The sequence below is a fragment of the Coffea arabica genome, chromosome 10c (assembly GCF_036785885.1).
Source record: "Coffea arabica cultivar ET-39 chromosome 10c, Coffea Arabica ET-39 HiFi, whole genome shotgun sequence".
Taxonomy (NCBI): Eukaryota; Viridiplantae; Streptophyta; class Magnoliopsida; order Gentianales; family Rubiaceae; genus Coffea; species Coffea arabica.
This window is the reverse complement of record NC_092329.1, coordinates 12,417,276-12,437,256: the sequence shown is the minus strand read 5'-3', so window position 1 is coordinate 12,437,256 and position 19,981 is coordinate 12,417,276. Positions and strand designations below refer to the sequence as shown.

The 19,981-nt window shown below is 37.8% G+C and overlaps 1 protein-coding gene and 1 long non-coding RNA gene across 3 annotated transcripts in view; both read left to right on the top strand.

Moving 5' to 3' along the window:
* Positions 1-17,896, top strand: part of LOC113714749 (phosphatidylinositol-3-phosphatase SAC1-like) — a 30,164-nt gene extending 12,268 nt beyond the window's left edge. For both annotated transcript variants that reach the window (XM_027238803.2, XM_027238802.2), the window contains 7 exons: positions 1,646-2,030; positions 2,137-2,258; positions 2,452-2,562; positions 8,870-9,067; positions 10,174-10,365; positions 13,430-13,541; positions 17,250-17,896. In XM_027238803.2, coding sequence (XP_027094604.1) covers positions 1,646-2,030; positions 2,137-2,258; positions 2,452-2,562; positions 8,870-9,067; positions 10,174-10,365; positions 13,430-13,541; positions 17,250-17,498 — 1,369 coding nt within the window. In that variant the 3' untranslated portion in view covers positions 17,499-17,896. The remainder of the gene's footprint in view (positions 1-1,645; positions 2,031-2,136; positions 2,259-2,451; positions 2,563-8,869; positions 9,068-10,173; positions 10,366-13,429; positions 13,542-17,249) is intronic.
* A 1,568-nt stretch (positions 17,897-19,464) lies between these two features.
* Positions 19,465-19,981, top strand: LOC113715044 (uncharacterized). Its single transcript, XR_003453834.2, has 2 exons — positions 19,465-19,572; positions 19,763-19,981. It is a non-coding gene; the product is annotated as an uncharacterized lncRNA (long non-coding RNA).

Here is a 19,981-nt window from a genome sequence, read left to right as displayed (position 1 = left end):
TGAATAGCATTTTGGTTTGCTTTTTGTTTTGTAACAATTTTCAGCTTGTAGTAGTGGTGGAAATTTTGAGACTGAAAGCTTGGAGAGTGTTTTTTTTCGAGTGGGCAAATGCCTGTGCACTGTTATTTTTATAGTTGAAAGAGAGTATTTTTCTTAAGTTGAATTTTGGTTATGTGAGTTGTGCAAATTTCACATTTATTAATTTCTTGAAGATATTTCTGTTAATAGTTTTTCACTTTGAGTTTCCAAATTGCCTTTTCTTGTGGAAAAGGCTAGCTTGTTGCTGAAAAACAGGCTTTTCTTGCACTTAAGCTGTTCTCACCTAACCTTTCCTAGACCTGCTCCTAGTTGGGAACCTTTTGGACTAGTTTGCAATCTGAAAGTTGTATAACTGTGCCGCCTTGCTCCAGTATTTCTTTTTCATCTCTGATTGGAATGTCTTCTGTTTTACCTTTTTTTTTGGGGAGCTTGAATGCAATTAAGCAGGACCAAGGAAATTGATAAGAGTGATAAGAGTGTCTGGATTTGAGAGGTTTGACTGCATTTTTTTTCTTGCGTCTTCTTTGTCTTAAATTATTGCCCATCTGGCAGCAAGAGGGATTGAATTGAAATGAACAAGTAAAACTTATTAGACTACCTTGAAAATGCAGTATGTAACATCATCTTAATGAGTGTGTAGGAATCCGGAATTATAGTTTTGTGGTGGCTGCTTTTGTTGATATGGGATCTTGTAATTTTTCTGCATGCTTTCAGCTATTGGTGATATTGGAAACAAGTTACTTCTATGTATGAAGACGGTCCTATCATATCAAATATTCTAGTGGCAGGCCTGTATAGTAGGCCTCTGCTCTCTCTCTCTCTCTCTCTCTTTTTGGTGGTAGATATATTTGCAGTAATTGCAGTCATGTTCCTCCCCTCCCTCCCAGGGCAAAACCACAACAACGTTTATTCGTTTGTTCTATGTTTACACCTCTTTACAGTGTCATAATAAAAGTGTGAAGGCAATCTTCCATGAACATCATGAGTAAGGCTCAAACCATATTTAGCAATTCGAAGATTTAGCACATTCCCTGCCTTCCTATTAGAACAAGCATATTATCAACAAGGGACTTATCACTAAGATGTCTTCCAGGCAAGATGGTAGGTGGGATTGTACCATCGCAATTCAATGAATTAATCATCCTTGAGGGCCTTGTTTTTGATTGGAGCTCAATGTTGAGCCATTCTGGAGCTTTGGCTTTGCATAGAACTAACTTGATGGCTTCTGCTTCTTCTGATTCAGCATTTCTCATTTGGCTCTCTATGAAAGCCCTAGCAACTACTGGTTTTGCGATGCCAAATCCTTGCTACCATTTAGTCCAGGTTTTATATTTGCGCCACAGTTATGGTTAATCTATGTAATGGAACCGGAAATATGACTTGTTCTTGAACATCACAAATCACTTACCTTTATTAAGAGGGTGATTTCATGTGATTGGCTTAGATCCAGTTTGATCTGCTGTTTTACTCTGTGACTTCTTGTTACTCTTTTCTCTGGGTGGTAATATGACAATTCAACCTTTAAATTGTCTCACATGATGACTTTTTTTTGGTTGATTAATGTGGATAAATTTCTTGTTCTGATATTTCATGGCCGTTTCATTAGGGATTCTTCGTTCAGAGATTTGAGAACTAATTCGGGGGATATTTCAAGGATTAGTAGCTCAAATGAGGCCTTGACTTCTTTCCTCAAACAAGACCGAGAGAGAGATAGCAATCAACATATTAGGAAACAGAATGATGGTAATGCAGCACCCCGGTTTCAAAGTGGAGTTTTGCGCACCAACTGCATTGATTGCTTGGACCGAACAAATGTTGCTCAATATGCTTATGGATTAGCAGCTTTAGGTCGCCAGCTTCATGCTATGGGTTTGACAGATAAGCCTAAAGTGGATGCCGATAGCAGCATTGCTGCTGCTCTTATGGATATGTACCAAAGCATGGGTGATGCCCTTGCCCAGCAGTATGGTGGATCTGCAGCTCATAACACTGTATGCATGCATGTTCACTTTTGTATTTGCCCTGCCTGTATATAGCCTATAATGAGCATGATTAGTGTTTGTCAAACATGTCATGGAAGAATTTTTATTTTTCCAGGTGTTTCCTGAACGGCAGGGCAAGTGGAAGGCTACTACTCAGTCGAGGGAATTTCTGAAGTCTATTAAGAGATACTACAGCAATGCATATACAGATGGGGAAAAGCAAGATGCCATAAATTTGTTATGTCCGATTCCTTCTTTATTTTGGTTTCTTTCTTTGTCTTTCCATGATGTTTCCTCTTCTTGTTGCCTTGTAAAATAGACCTCTTAGTAAGTGTGAGCTACACCAGTTTATATCTAAGTGTGACACTTTTAAGACTACTTGGGCATTGAATTCATCCTCTCTGAATGTTTTCTTTGATGGATTTACCAGATTCTTGGGTTATTTCCAGCCTCAGGAGGGAAAACCTGCACTATGGGAGTTAGATTCTGATTACTATCTTCATGTATCAGGAATTGGAGATGATTTCATCCCTGAAAAGAGGTAAATAATTCTACTCGTTTGTGATGCTTTTCAAGTAATATATCATGTAGTCATTCTACTTGTTGAATATATCTAGATATGTGTGATATATTATACATCAATTATAGGGATTAGATAGCCTGATTATTAGCCTGATTATCCTAGTTTAATTATAGGAAGTAGATAGCTAATTATTCTAGCTAGATTTTAGGATCTTGATAGCTTGATTTTAGGATCTAGATTATTTCAATCTTGTATATATATGTCAGTTGTACTACTCACATATGAGTGTGTAGGAATGTCATCCCAAAATATCTTCCTCTCTTGCTTCTTCTCTTTCATGGTATCAGAGCAAGTGAGAAAGAGAAATTCGTTTTCTAATCATCCCACCCGGTGATTTTACCCGGTGATTTTCTTTAACCCAATATCATTATGTCTACATCCGATACATCTATAACATCTACATCTAAATCCACAACTCCCCCTCTCATGGCCAATCCATCTATTACTGGTTGTACTATTATTACTACCGAAAAACTAAAAGGCAGTAACTACTCTACTTGGGCTGCTGACGTTGAGCTATGGTTTATGGGACAAGGATATAAAGATCATCTTACTACTAAACCTGATGATACTATGACTGATCCATCCAAGTGGGAGCGAATCGATGCTCAATTGTGTAGCATGCTTTGGCAGACCATTGATTCTTCACTAAAGCAAATTTTCCGTCCACATAAGACTTGCTTTAGTGTTTGGGAGCAGGCCAAAGCATTATACACTAATGATACATCTCGTGTTTATGCCGTTTGTTCTGATTTGATGAGTCTCATTGCACCTCGAAAACTTGATATGCCTATGAGTTCTTACTTAGGCAGAATTCAAGGGGTCCTTTCCGATTTCAATGAGTTGCTACCCCCTGCTGCAACTCAGCAGGAACAACTCTCTCAGCGAGGTACATTTTTTATGCTTTTTGCTCTCTTTGGATTACCTGCAGAATATTCTACCATTCGTGATCAGATTCTTGCTAGCCCCACAATTCCTACTTTGTCTCAAGCTTTTTCACGGCTGTTACGGCTCCCGGATGAATCAAAATCATCTTCGGAGACTATCGTTGTTGATTCATCAGCTTTGGCATCTCAATCCAGCCAAAGAGGAGGTCGTGGACGTGGCCGTGGTCGAGGTGGTTATAATGGTAACAAAAATCGACCCTACTGTGACTATTGTAAAAAGGTTGGCCACACAGAAGATCGGTGTTGGCTCTTGCATGGACGTCCTCCCCAACAAGTGGCGAATATTGTTCAATCCGAACCTTGCGCAACTTCAGAACCAACTCTCAAGCCCGAGTATGAAGATTTTGTGAAATGGTTTACAGCCAAACAATTTTCCACACCTACTGCCTCAGTTGTACACACTAGTAATGTTAGTGCATGTGTCTCTCAATCTCCATCTCTTGGCCCATGGGTTTTAGATTCTGCTGCCACAGATCATATTTCTGGTAATCCACAACTTTTCTCTTCACTCCACAGTTCTACTTCTCTACCCAATATTACTCTTGCTGATGGCTCACAAACCCAAGCTAAAGGGATTGGCAAGGCTAACCCTCTACCTTCTGTGCCTCTCGATTCTGTTCTTTTTATACCCAATTGTCCTTTTAGTTTAGTATCTGTTCGTCGTTTGTGTCGTTCTCTTAACTGCTTAGTTACATTTGATGAGGAATCTGTAATTTTACAGGATCGAGGTACGAGGCGGACGATTGGCACAGGGCGTGAGTCTCAGGGACTTTACCATCTGTCTTTACCAACACCAGTATCTTGTTCTGCTGTAGATGATCCTCTGCTAATCCATAGTCGTTTGGGTCATCCAAGTTTAAATAAGTTTCGAAAGATGGTGCCATCTATTACTGTGTCTTCCTTAGAGTGTGCATCATGTCAGCTTGGAAAACACACTCGTAGTCATTTTCCGAAAAGGGCTAATAGTAGAGCTGAATCTCTATTTTCTTTGGTCCATACTGATATTTGGGGACCGAGTCGTGTTATTTCTACTTTAGGTTTTCAGTATTTTGTCACTTTCATTGATGATTATTCTCGTTGTACTTGGGTGTTTCTTATGAAGAATAGATCTGAAGTGTTTTCTATTTTTCAAAGTTTTGTCTCTGAAATTCAAACACAATTTGGTGTTTCCATAAAAATCTTACGTAGTGATAATGCACATGAGTATTTCTCCACCTCTTTCAAGTCCTTTATGGAGTCTAAAGGGATCATTCATCAATCATCATGTTCTCACACCTCACAACAAAACGGGATTGCTGAAAGGAAAAATAGACATTTGGTTGAAACAGCACGTACTTTACTTCTTCATGCAAATGTTCCGTTACGTTTTTGGGGGGATGCCATTCTCACTGCATGTTATTTGATTAATCGCATGCCATCATCTGTCCTTAAGGATCAAGTTCCTTACTCTTTTGTATATCCTAATACTCCACTATTTTCTATTTCCCCTCGTACATTTGGCTGTACATGTTTTGTACATGATTTCACTCCTGGAAAAGATAAGCTGTCTTCACGTGCTGTCAAATGTGTATTTTTGGGGTACTCTCGAACACAAAAAGGGTACAAATGTTTTTCTCCTGATCTTAGACGACACATCATATCTGCAGATGTTACGTTCTTTGAGTCTACTCCTTTCTTTCAGCTTAACAAGTCTGAGCATTCTACAATCACGGAGGATATTCCTGTTTCTACTTATTTTGTTCCTCTTACTCATGACACTGACATTAGTCAGCCTCCTAAAGAGTCCTTACCTTCACCCGCATCACCACCATTGCTCACTTACCAGAGACGCAATGTAAGGAATTGTCCTACTACAGTTCCAGATAATGGTGTTGGAGAATCTGCTGATGTCCCTGATGCCTCACGAACTATTCCAAGTTCGTCACCTACCACGATCTCCTCTCCAGCCAGCCCACCCATTGCTGTCCGCAAAGGTATTCGTTCTACTCGCAATCAATGTCCCAACTATACTTGTCTCAATTATCAGCGCGTGTCTTCATCCTATTATGCCTTTTTGTCCTCTTTGTCGTCCATGTCTGTTCCTAAAACTATAGGTGAGGCTATGTCCCACTCTGGGTGGCGTCGGGCAATGATAGATGAAATGGCTGCTCTTCACTCCAATTCCACTTGGGAGCTGGTCCCACTCCCACCTGGTAAATCAACTGTTGGTTGTCGTTGGATTTATACTGTTAAAGTTGGTCCGGATGGTCAAATTGATCGTCTTAAAGCTCGTCTAGTAGCTAAGGGTTATACTCAAATTTTTGGTCTGGATTATACTGACACCTTTTCTCCAGTGGCCAAGATGTCTTCTGTTCGTCTCATCTTATCTCTTTCTGCTGTTCATCATTGGCCTTTGCACCAATTAGACATCAAGAATGCATTCCTTCATGGTACATTGCAGGAGGAAGTTTATATGGATCAACCACCTGGTTTTGTTATTCAGGGGAAGTCTAGTGGAATGGTTTGTCGACTAAAACGTGCACTCTATGGTCTCAAACAATCTCCTCGGGCCTGGTTTGGACGCTTTCGTGATGTTGTCTAAAAATATGGCATGATCCGTAGTGAGGCTGATCATTCAGTGTTTTATCGTCATTCTCCATCAAAAGGTAGCATTTATCTTGTCGTTTATGTCGATGATATTATTATCACTGGACAGGATCATGATGGAATTGCTCAGTTAAAGAACCACCTTTTTGGCCATTTCCAGACGAAAGATTTGGGCAAGCTTCGTTATTTCTTGGGTATCGAAGTTGCCCAATCCAAAGAAGGTGTTGTTATTTGCCAACGAAAATATGCATTGGACATTTTGGAGGAGGCAGGCATGTCAAATGCTAAGCCTGTCGAAACTCCAATGGATCCCAATATTAAATTATTTCCAGGACAGGGGGAGCCACTTAAGGATCCTGGAAAGTATCGTAGGCTTGTGGGACGGTTGAACTATCTTACAGTAACACGTCCTGACATATCTTTTTCTGTCTCAGTGATTAGTCAGTTTTTAGATTCCCCGTGTGATATTCATTGGAATGCAGCTCTCCGCATTCTCAAATATATCAAAGGAGCACCTGGCCAAGGATTGTTGTATACTGATAAAGAAAACATGCAAGTAATTGGTTACACTGATGCAGATTGGGCAGGATCACCTATTGATCGTCGTTCTACCACAAGTTATTGTATTCTGGTTGGTGGCAACTTAATATCTTGGAAAAGTAAAAAACAAGATGTGGTTGCTAGATCCAGTGCTGAGGCTGAGTATCGAGCCATGGCTATGGCTACATGTGAGCTAATATGGCTTAAACAATTGCTCAATGAGTTGAATTTGGGGACTAGTGACCCAATGAAGTTGATTTGTGATAATCAAGCTGCACTCCACATTGCCTCCAATCCAGTCTTTCATGAGAGGACTAAGCACATTGAAGTTGATTGCCATTTTGTTAGAGAAAAATTGATCTCCAAAGTTATTGAGACGGGTTTCATTAATTCAAGTGATCAACTTGCAGATTTTCTTACCAAGTCCCTAAGAGGTCCTCGTATAAAATATATATGTGGCAAGCTTGGTGCATATGATTTGTATGCTCCAGCTTGAGGGGGAGTGTTGAATATATCTAGATATGTGTGATATATTATACATCAATTATAGGGATTAGATAGCCTGATTATTAGCCTGATTATCCTAGTTTAATTATAGGAAGTAGATAGCTAATTATTCTAGCTTGATTTTAGGATCTTGATAGCTTGATTTTAGGATCTAGATTATTTCAATCTTGTATATATATGTCAGTTGTACTACTCACATATGAGTGTGTAGGAATGTCATCCCAAAATATCTTCCTCTCTTGCTTCTTCTCTTTCACTACTCTTCAAGTGATATATCATGTAATCATTCTTTTTTAGGTCTGCTTGTGCACCAACTTGTGTTGCAACTCTTTTGCTTGTTTCTTATCGAGGTCTACTGGTCTATTAACTGACTGTAACTGCAATAAAATTTAAAATTAGCCTGGTCAACTGATTCCTGGTTTGACTGGTTCGACCAGATTTAACAGCCCATTCAACTGATGTTATGGTTTTTCTTTTCCTAGAAAAATGTAAAAAGAATAGTTTTGTTGATAAATTTGTAAGATGACAAATAAAACATAGGATCCTGCATCTCAAATAGTTGTGTAACAAAAGTATTCTGAACTTTTAGAAACTTGTGAACTTGGTGCTAAAATTGCAAAGTGAAATTTAAAACCTTTTTGAAAATGAAAAGTATTAGCAAATTCAGAAAGCAATCAAGGTTGTCCTTTCTGAGCCAATTGGTATACCAGCTCCTATCGAGTTTGATTTACTCTGAACCAGACCCACCAGCTGATCAGTTATTGGTCAGAACTGGCAACCTAAGCAGTCTGGGCTGTCTTAGAATTGCCAAGTTATTGATGAAAATGATTCGGTTTTTATCATGGAGCATTGGCTTGTATTTTTTCACTGGTTGCTTATGTGCTCGATTAGATGGAAAGACACAACTATTTGCTCAATTATGTGTTTCAATGTTTTATTTTTTTAACAGAGTTGCATATGTAGCACCTGTTCGCCTTTGGATAAAGTTTTTTGTTGTTCATCCAAGGCTCTGGAACGCATGTAAACCATTTTGCCTTAGATCATCTAGATGTTTTTTACTGGATTGATTAGCTTTAAGGAAACTATGAATGGTCTTCTTGAACATTTGAGTTATAGCAGAAAGGAAAATTTCGTGTAAAAGGAAAGTTATGCACAAAGTCATAGCTAGCTTCAAGTCGAGAGGAAAAAGAAAAGGAACCACTAGAATAGCCTGGGAGACATTTTAAAATATCTCCATTGTTTTCCTGCTTGTTTAGATTTTGTTTTCCTTGTTCTTTTGCTTTCCTTCTATTTGTTCTTTCTCATAGATAATTGTTTTTTTAGTCTATTGCTGGAGTCAGCTTAATGTTATAATTGTTTAGCTTCATCATGAAAACAGAAAGTTCTATATTTTGAATTCCTGTCACCAAAATGGGACTGGACTTGCAGGATTATGGAATGATCTAGCTGAATTTATGGAAACAAAAAACTTACACATGCACCTTGTGGTGTGAATTCTGCTATTGGTGCCTGCATCTCTAAGCTATTCTAAGAAAATTTTCCCTTGCAGTTGGAAGTCTGTGAATTACCTTGGCATGCACAGAGACAAAAATAGTTCATATGATCCCTCAAAATTTTCGACCTTTTTTCTTTGTTTTTTTCTTCTGATGACTGTTAGATCAATACTTGATGCTTTCCTATTTCAGTTCCCTGGTTGAAGCTGAGCTTGGAGCACAAGGCAATTCTTTTGCCCCTATTCCAGCTAGTAAAGAGGACTTTTCACGCATAAAGTTGACATCCCTTGATAAATTGATTGAAAGAACTTGCAGTTCAATTAAGAATGTTCGGCTTTACAGTGAAACAGACCAGAAAACTGGAAGTTTTGGAGTGGCCCCTGATGCAGCGTACTTCTCTATCCAATTATACAACTAGCATCCTTGTCTCTTAATTGTAGAGCTTCCTCAAATTTAAGTACCATATGCATGATGCTCTTGCACATATATGGAGAAACACCAAGAAAGAAATTCACCTTATTGTTCATTTTATTAATGTGTGAGATTATCATTCTGTGATGGATATGCACATGATGCATGATCACTACAGCTTGGCTTAAAAAGATGGTTCTAATTTCCTTGTCTTATTATTCCTTTTTGTGTGTGTCCTCTTTATCTTCTATGCATATCATCTAAACCAAATTCTCTACCGATGTCAGAACTGACATGTTGAAGATACTCATGATACTTGGACAATTTAATTTTTGATGTGTAGCATGTGTTGGACTATGCTTCTAGTTTTTGAAATTCTGACTGAGGTTTGCTTTTACATTTATGGCATCTGGAACTTATTTTTGGATTTGCATATGAAATTTATAATTTACTGTCTGCTAAGGTGCATACATTGCACTTTTCCCGGGCTTTCTGTGCTCCTGGGAAGGTGGCGGACCATGATCAATGTGGTATTATATTTGGATTATTCTTATTGGCACAAAGTTGTCATAATCTTGACTTTCAAAATGGTTTGTGCAGTAAGACAAGCTTGGTTTATTGTGAAATATTGGATTTTGAGAAAGGTCAAAGGGAATATTCTCTAGAGCGATTTCAGTGTAGATTTTTATGGTTTCTGAGATATGCAAATGCAGGGTGATGCATTTCACACGTGTGAAGGAATGTTTTATCTTAGAGGTCAAGCTACATCTAATGTGGCAACCTGATAAGTATGTAGGCTAGTGGGTAATCTTAAATTGTGGCTTATTTTATGCTCTCCTGCTTTGAATTATATTTTTGTTATGTGAGGGAAGGCTTTTGTTTGTTGCTTGATCCATCCTTGCTTGAGTTCATTTTTTGAGCCAATTAAGGCTCACTAGCTTAAGCTAAGGTAGAGTGACTACAGTGTGGTTAGAGATCAGGTCGCTAGTGCTTGTACACGTGTAATTTAGTCATACCTTGGAATGATAGCTCTAATCTGTTATATGGAATGATATTGTTTATAATTGACTACAAACTCTCTGCAGAGAAATACAGCTCAAGAGCCCTAATTGGCTTTTTGGACAGAGGAAATATTATGATACTAACTCAGGTGCAAAGGTTGGGTCAGATGAGGTTATAGACAGGGATTCTCATGATAAAAAGCGAGTTGATGCTTTATCTGACCTCAGTTGGCTTTCCCCTACAAGTGAAATTAATGATGAGGATTTATTCCAAAGGTATCTTCTTTATAAGCTGTGCTTATTGCTTGCTAACATCGGTTGCCTTCTGCTATCTTCTTTGTTCTGTATTATGGGTGTACATCAGTTTCATCTACAAACGTGATTTAGCAGGTGCAAAGCTTATGTGGACCAGAATGTGCGATCTGCCTGGCTAGTTTCTTGCTAATCCATCTCTAGGGTGCCTTTGCTCTTAAATGGGTGAAGCTAAGTTTGCATGTTTGCTAGTTCTGAAATACAACTGAGAATTCCATGTCCAAACTTTGGTTAGTGGGTGCAAATTTATGACTGGCCACTGTAGTCTGTCTAGTCAGAATATTGCTAACCAGTCTCTGCTCTTACTTTTATTATACATCGAAGCTGGGCTTGCATGTTAATCATGCTTATTTTCCTGATGGTGTGGTAGCCTCGTTGTGCATGCCACCTTTCATGTATGTCTGCAGAAGAGTTTCTTTGTTCAATAATGTATTTATTTAAGTGTAAGGTATGCTGCCAAAAGTGCCATAAGCCACTTAACTAAAGAAGTTTAAGGTTTTCTAGTAGGTTTGCATAATTGACCCTTTCCCAACATAATTTTTTGGAAAAAGACGAGAGAAGATTTAGGAAGCATAAGCATAGAAAGGGTTAGTTCATCTATTTATATGTTCTGGTATTGCAAGTAATTTGGGAAATTTTGATGTGGAATATCAAATCAATTACTCTAATAGGACAAACACAAATTATATCCTAATACTCCCCTCAAGCTGGATCTTATATCTTGCTACAGATAAAATCCATTCTAATTCTTGGCAAGGATTCATAGTCAGCAAGTTGTTTGCCTATTGACATGACTAGGAGACATTATCTTTGTGTTGAAGTTCTTCCCTTACAAAATGACAATCGACTTCAATGTGTTTAGTAGGCTCATGGAATACAGGATATTATGGGATATGCTAGGGCTGCTTGATTGGAGAAATTCTGATCAGCAATCATGTTTTTTTCTTGTTCCTATTTCTTTCTTTTTCCTAATGTTGTTGGTGGGAACCTAGTATGATACCATGCAGAGAAAGAGTAGAGAAATTAAGTGTTCCCCTAGAAGTGTGAGTAATCTATTTATGTACTCGGAAACTACCAGGAATTAGAAAAACTCGTGATTTGGGATATTAAGGAAATTACTTTAATAGGACCGGCACTGTTTAATCTAATTTTTTGTTCTGTGTCCTTTCTGAGTTTCCTAATTGTATGGAGAGGTAACTATGGCTATAGAAAGCTCCCCCTGGGTTATGGGTGAATAAAGTTGGAATGGAAGGTCGAATTCTCATCTTTATACTTATAATGACCTGTCAACTGTATGTGGCCATATTTCAAAAGTTTCTTAGGTGAGGGTGAATCGAATATACATTCAGGTGCAAGATACCCAATTTCAGCTATGTGATAGCTTCTTGTGTCCCCTAACCAATAGGGCCAATAGGGTTTTTTATACTTCAGTCCCCTTTTGTACCCATTGACTCCTTTTCATTATGTTTCAGAATGACCCTTCCACTTAGTGTTTGGGATAAAATCTGACTGTCAGCTGCGCATTTGAATGCACATGGCTTTCAATTAATTAAATCACCATCGAATAGTTTCTTCTTTCCCTATTTCCTTTGTTTCTCCTTCTTTATTCTTTTCTCCTCTCTTTGTTTGCCTCATCCTTCTTCCAGCCAAATCACACAACAACAGGCTGCGCACATGCTCTCACTAGGAAAAGACAACACAAATGCATTGAGGGAGGCAGACTGATCGCACTAGCCATTTCTCGTTCAGAATGGATGAGTAATTTATGCAATTTTGATTAATATAAAAGAAAATAAAAACAGAAAGCCATGACTTGTGGAATCTGATTCATATTAAAGACGGAAGATTTAGCTTGGATAAATTCAGAACTAACAACTTTTGGTGTTGATCATTTTCAATTTGATTTGTCTCTCTTGTTTTGTGTCAAAGAAAATAGATGTCAAAGTAATTGTGAGGCATTGAGAGTCATGCTAATTTAAAAAGAGTCTGGAAATTTGATTATTTTTGGTAGGTTGTACCATGAAGATAGCAATCTGTTGCCTGAGAATTGTAGCCCCAGACATTGTTGGGGAGAAGTTAGTGTGGGAGAACCCAGGAGCAAAAAGAGAAAGAAAACCGGGAATTGAAGAAGAAAATTTTAAAATCAGTATTTGAAAAAGGAGAGAGAAAGTAAGAAGCGAGTGAAAGTAAAACTAGGAAAATAATGAAAGACGTGAGCTTCATGCCAAGCACTTGCCAGTTAACCGTAGATTTAATTCCAGACTCGGACAGAGGGGTGTTTGCTATACATAACGAAAAAATTTGAGGAAAAAGGGATAAACCTTAGTTGAGGTGGCTAAAGGTCCACATCCTAAAGTTAAACTGTTCTACTGTGCCTTTTGAAGTTTTAAATTTGACTTCTGCTATTCAAGAAAATGAAACAGGGAATCCTACAATAGTTGTTTTATTGAATACTCAGCAAGCTTCAAAGTCAATCAGAAGCTGCTATTATTTTTTCCCCCTTTCAAGCTTTTGGTGACCTATATTCCAATTGTTTAACACGAAATCCATTCTTATATGTAAGCCTCATGTAAATATATCTGATTCTGGTCTTTCTTACTGTTACAAAATACTATTATTGTTTGGGCTCATGCTAAGTTGGTAGTGTTAGCTTTGGAAGCTTCCAGAATTGATGTTTCAGTTGTCTTTTATGTACTTGATAATTGAGGATAACTGGCAAAATGCACGGAAACTTCTCTTCTTGCATGTTATTTCCGTCAAACTCTGATTTCATTTACTTCCTACTAATCCATTCTCTGGTAAGTATTTTTATCCCACTGAATGTCTCAGACAAAAGATTAAAAACAGTGTACTCAAATTGGATAAAAGATTTAATATTGCCCTTGATGTCACTTGTTGACAAGCAAAAGAAGAAACTGCTAGGTATTGTTGCCATTGTCAAAGCTACGTTTTGCATGTCTAAGAACTGTACAACATTCTCAGCTACATGTTTGATTCCTGATCCATTGCAATTTCACTTGTTCTGTAGATATCTTGCAATGACGTCAGTAAATGAGGCAAATGGCTGGTACGGTGGCACATTGCTTGGTGATCAAGATGAAAGCAGTGAAATCTATCAACATTATGCTGAACTTGTCCAGGTATTGGGCAACTGTTTTCATGCAAATCCTCAAATTAGAGTTTAAGATGCTTAAAGTTCAATTAGCTTTTTTAGCTTAATATATGTTCGAACTAATTATTTGAATATTCATTCTTGCCTTGAGGTTTTGTTGCATAACATTGCTTTGTCTTTCATTTAGAGTTAAAGATTATTGGCTCTTTTGACTTGAGTCTGTATAATTTCTTTATAGTTTGGTCCTTGTCAGAAAAGCTTTTAGTTGTTACAAACAGTCTTAATTGGAAATCTAGATCCAGATTTCTGAGTTGGGGAGGTCTCCAGTTACAAGCAGCAGGTTGCATCTGAAGTTGAAAGTCTAACAAAATAATGGTAACAAAATAAGAAGTAAATACAAAACAATGGTAGCCTCTATGGGTTGCCTTCTTCTGTATGCTTCCTCTTCCTTGTAATGGTAACAATAAGAAGTAAATACAAAATATTGGTAACAATGAGAAGTAAATGTTTTTGACTATTGTTAGGGAAAACTATTCATGTGTTCTATCCATCATAAGACTTTTGCCCACTTTGTTAAGTGAAACAAATTTTGTTCCGTTACTGAGGAGCATTAAGATAATCAAACGTTATTAGGATCTTCATGACTATGGAGGAACAAAGCTGTATGTTCGTTCTCTGAGCTTCCATAATAATCATCCTTCTAAGATGGTGTCATAAAACTTGGTTTCCAATCTTTCAAAATCTATTTTTCTAATTAAGAACGTAGTAATTAATCACAAAAGGTAAAGGAATTAATAATATGTATGAAACTGCATAAATCAACTTGTTAAACTGGGATAAAGTTGGAATATCTACGTAGTATTTTGAGTTTCAATATTTTTGTTAAAATAGGTCGAAAAAACTAAGGTGTATGACTTTTGAAATAAATAATTACAAACAGAGCGAACATTTTCTGAATCATGTCAAACTGGTATATAACAACAATCAATTTTAGGCATGAAAGGAAGTTACATATCAATATTTAGAAATTATCAAGTTCTCAGATATTGATTGTAAGAGAGCTGACTGTCTATGATCTCTAGGTCCATGTTTTATCTATTGGATGGAGTGGTCAAATAGGCTTTTGTTCCTACTCAATTTTTTATAAATATTTCAATAAATTCAAATTTGCACCTTCAGGTCAAAATTTCTGTAAAATAGTCTGATAGATCTTAAAAGTACTGGATTGGAATGTCGTTCTCTTGGACACAGGAGAAGCAGATTGTTTGCAAGCGCTTTTAACTAGTTTTATTTTCTCGTGTAGGAGGATTTAAGTTTTTATTGGTCTTTATTTTTAAGTCCATTGCTGCTGTCCCGGTGGTGAGGGATGTTTGTAATAATCGAACAATGCATGTCTAATTTAGTAGCGGTTTATAGGTTACTTTTACAAAAGGCCAGCTTAAGAAAAACCTCTTGATGGTCATGGCATTGACAAATTCAAGTCTCATCAGAAGCTTGGTGTAGGTGTTCACTGCCTTGACACTTTAACTGCTTGTGTTTTAGGATCGCACTGGTGTCCAACTCATAGCTATATAGTGACAGCTGGTATTAACTGAAGGCAACCTACTTGAACCCTGCTTGTAGTACATGCTCTGTATCCTCACTATGGTACCGCTAATGAGTACTTGTTAAATCACATCCTGTCTGCCTAAGGCACTTATAAAATAGGATATTATGCTCCCAGTGCGCTAAGATCCACCACAAAAGGCTTCATTTCTCCCTCAGGATTCTGTTTCTTGTTGTCTGGAGTTAGGGGGCAAAGGCTACATAATCCTGGTGGTCCTAACTTGGGACCACTTCTTGATTTCCTGTAAATGGAGAGATGTACTACCTTACAAGTATTTTTGCATGATTGATGTGAACTACAGTATTTTGAATGTTCTCTTTTGCCAGGACTCATCATAACCTGTATCCTAGAGCTGTTCGACCTATGGTTTATCCTGGAAGTACAGAATTACTGAAGTAGAAGCTTTAGTCACACACGAAGCATACAATTCTTTATCTAGAAATATCAGTATTTTTTCCTTGATACACACGTCATTCACAGATTTCCTTTCATAGACTATACTCTGTCCTCTTTAATGTACTATGCATTTCAGTTTATGGTTTCGCTCGAGGCTGCTACATCACATGCTTAGATTCTTTCTCACCATAAGATCCATATTTCCCTCTTTGTTTTACTTCTCTTTTCTAAGGGTGGCAATTGGGGTGGGTGCCTGCGTGGGGGTAGAAAAGGGGCAGGGGATGGGACACCCCTGCCTTAAAACTGGGCGAGGGGCAGGTCAACATACACCTGCCCCATCCCCTGCCCCGTCCCCTGCATACAATATACATATATATATATTTAAATTTATAGATGTATATACAATACATATATATACACAATATAATAATTTAGTTATGATCCAATTCTTTATATTTAATAATATAATTAATAACATAATTGTGAACATATATTTGTGACTTGGTCCTATTACATCTTAGTCGGATATTTTAATGTCATTTTCATGGTATTGACAAGTTGCTAATTTTCTTTAGTTATTAGTATTTTCAACTCGTTGAATGGTCTAAGGTTGAGTACTTGAGGATGTCTTTATTGGATATTTTGAGATAGAATGAATGATAAAATTGTCTCGTAGCTGAGTAGATTGTTAAATATGGTAGGTTGATTTCTTCCCCTACAGGGGACCGCAGGGGAAACAGGGTGGGGGCAGGGGGCGGGAGACGGGGGGGTGTTATTTGACAACCCCCTCCCCATTGCCACCCTTACTCTTTTCTCTGATCATGCCTTGACTAAAAGCACTTTAATGGGACATCCTAAATACTACCATTATTTATCAAAAATATAAATCTATTGTTGCGATATCCTACTTTTCTGTTTGCCATGCTTCTCACAGTATTTTGACTTGTATATTTTTTTCATGTGTCCAACTACATTGCTTGAGCAGCTCTGTACATGCACGACCCTCTTTTATATTTTTTTATTTTCTAAATTTTAAGTCAAGCAACCTTCTGAAGTATGATAGTAGCCTACATATTCCAAAACAAAAATGTGGCTCTTACAGTAGCCTGCATATTCCGAAATAAAATGTAGTTCTTACTGTAGTATAAAAGCGATTAAGACATGGCTATTTTTGTGCTTGTAGTTGTCTTTTATGTAAGATGATGTTGATGGGTGTAAGAGAACCATGAAAACAGTCATATAGGTTTGCTTGTAAACTGTTAATGAATACTTTAAAGGAATTAGCCTTTTCTTCTAGATTCTTTGGGAAGCAGGCTTGGCATCCTATGCCAAACCTTTTTCATCAGTATGAGCTCTTGTGGGAGATCAGCCTGTTATCCCTGGAGTAATTTTTTCAAAGAGGTTACTGCTTTGAACATTGGTTTCTGGGGGAACATAGACACGTAGCATGGGAGTTTGGGCTTAAGAGTGACGTGCATGCTATCCCATGTTATTAAACTGTCCCATCCTAAGATAAGCAAGTGCATAAATGTTTATTTAATTTTGCCACAAGCATTTCCAAAATATTTGAACAGAATAGACACCTGCAAGTAAAAGATACAAGTAGAAAAGTATCTGTAATTAAGTTGTTTTTTGCTGCATTGATTTAGTTTTTTGGGCTATGAAAGGATATATGCATTTCTGTATGCTCCCCATATGTCCTCATTATCGCTTAAGTGATTGTGGAACTTGCAGGGCCCTGCAATGGAACCATTTCAAGATGACCTTGAGAAGGAGAAATATTACGCTGACATCCTGCAGAGAGGCACAATGGGAATCATGGATGATACAGCTGCTGAAGCTGAGATGGAAGCGGCTTTCAAGGAGTATGAACAAATTGGTGCTGATCTGGGGATCATCCCCAGTTCATGCAATGCTTTGGCCGTTGATCCTAGTCTGGTGACACAATGGATCATTGGGGAGCAGAGGATGCACAGGATATGATGGTACAGAGCTTTTTCTGTACGATGCTTAGTTTTCTATTCTGAAGTTTTTACTTAAATTGGTGTTTATTGATGATAGTGTGGATGAGTGTTTAGTGTCTTTTTTTCTGGGGCGGAGGAGCCTGTTGTTTTTTTGGGCTGAGCTCCTCTTCTTTTTTTTTCCCCCCATTTTCCTCCCGTGGTGGTCTGGTTTGGGGTTATGGGTGGGGGGCCGTGCAAGAGAGGCTGTTGTTCTTGGGCTGAGATACTCTTGGGGAGTTTTTTTATTTTGTTGCGTATAGTAATCTTTTGCGTCTAAAATCTGTATGCCCTACAATCTCTGTTGTAAGGTTTGCTGGTGATTTTCGTTCTCATGTATCAAGCTGATTGGCATCAGTATGAACATTCTGTTCTTGCTTATCTCTGTCTTTTGCTGTTCTTCTTCTGTTTTTTCTGCATTGCTGATTTGCTTACAGAATCATATTATCTTGCAATCAGCTTCTGCGATTTGTTTTGCCACTAGGTCATGACTAATTTGAACGGGAAATATGATATTAGACCCTCGTTCCACCTTTCCTTTTCAATCTGGCTTTATTGTACAAACTCAAATTTATAACTTAGTGACTCACAAACTAACAAACAAGTAGTCAACCATTACCAAAAACGCAGACACTTTCTGAAGTTTCTAATGAGAACGCCCTGGCGAACTGTAATTGGCAAGTCATTACTCCGAATGGTACAAAACCGATAGTTCCATCAATTGGAGTAGATGGTTGAACGTCGTATAGAGAAAATTTGCAGAAAGGCACTTATAATTGGTTTCTGCTATTCTTTACCCCAAGGGCACAAGATGAACACAAAAAAAAAAAAAGGGTTGGTTCACAACAAAATGTTATGTTAGCACTCATCTATTGAATTGAGGATACTTTAAGATTGATGACCTTTGGCAAAGCAAGACCTGCCTCTTATAAGAATCCTTTTCTATTTAGTAATAGTTTCAATTATGTTCATAGATGGTCCTTGACTATATTTTTCTACTCCAAAAACTACTATTTATGGTTGAGATTGTGCTGCATAAGAACCTAAAAATATTTCATACTTTGATTTAAGCTACATAAACTAATTTTTTTTTTTTTTTAAGTAGACTTTGATAGGACTCCACTAATTTGGCAACTTGAAGCTGCAAGTTGGGCGTCCGCATTCAGAGTTATTAATTATGATTAAGTGGGAGCTCAACTTCATACTAGAGCAAAATTCTTTTTAGTTTGTGCTACATTTGACGACAATTTTGGCAACCGAGAATGTGAAAATCCTCTAGCAAAATAGACCCTTAATCTCCTTTTGAAGTTTTAATAACTCCTACTTGCCATTTTTTAACTAGTTGGACCCTTAATTTATCTCCAGGACCATTCCACAAACTGACATAACTCTCCAACTTTCACATGGTTAATAGTTCTAAGAAAATAAGACCTAACAATAACTTTATACTTTTGTGCCACCAGTTCCACTTCATGTGATGAAATATTTTAGTACAATGTGGAAAGCTGCAAAAGGTGCCTATCCCCGCCACCTTTTTTTGGGACCACGGGCAGGAACGGTTGCACCTGCAACCGTTTCTAGTGATTTTGTGCATTTTGCACGTCGCGTAACTTTGTTTGCATAATATGTAATTTTAGAACAAATTTTTGTGAGCTCCACACACGTTGTTAAAAACGAGGTACAAGAAGTGATCAGGACCGTACAATTTTTTTGAGCCAAATCCTGACCATTAACTGTTCAGGGACGGTCTTTCTTATGACCGTCCCTGTCCCGTCTCCCTTTTTTCAATACAGGAAATATTTCAATTTTGCCAGATTAATCTCTCTACGCCTGTGCACCCTGCCCTCTAAGAATACACAAGCGGTAGAGAAATAACTCGAACACACGAACTCGAGACCTAACTAGGCTACTCCCAGACCATCCGAGCGAATCCCAAGAGGCGTGTCGTGCCTATATATATCTCATGCAATTCAGTGGAGCAAATTCAGTACGGCAGAAGATGAAGCCCTATCACTTTCTTTGCTTCCTTGCAGTAGCTGCCATCTTGGTCTCATCAGGTAGATCATTTCTTTTCTCAATATATAGTTTGCACTGCAAGCAGGAAAATCAGCTTCCTTGAATTTCTTCAAGCTTGAAGTTGGGAAAAATGACCTACAAATTTCGAGGATGTAATTCTTAACATACTTCTTTAGTTGCAAGATAATTAGCGATCTAATCTTGCTACTTTGTTTCTGTTCGTACTTTCAGGGAAAATCACTATAGGCGAGAAGCACGGTATTCGGGAAAGATGCATGGAAGTAATGGAGGTTAATGGGTGCAATCTTTCATCCTGTAAGCAGCAATGCTGGGAAGTCAAGAATGGGAATGGAGTTTGCTTAGCTAAAGTGAGAGAGGGTTATCAGTGTGTGTGTTTTTTTGATTGTTAAAACTTGGAATTTACCAATCTATACCACGTTTGAGGGCTAA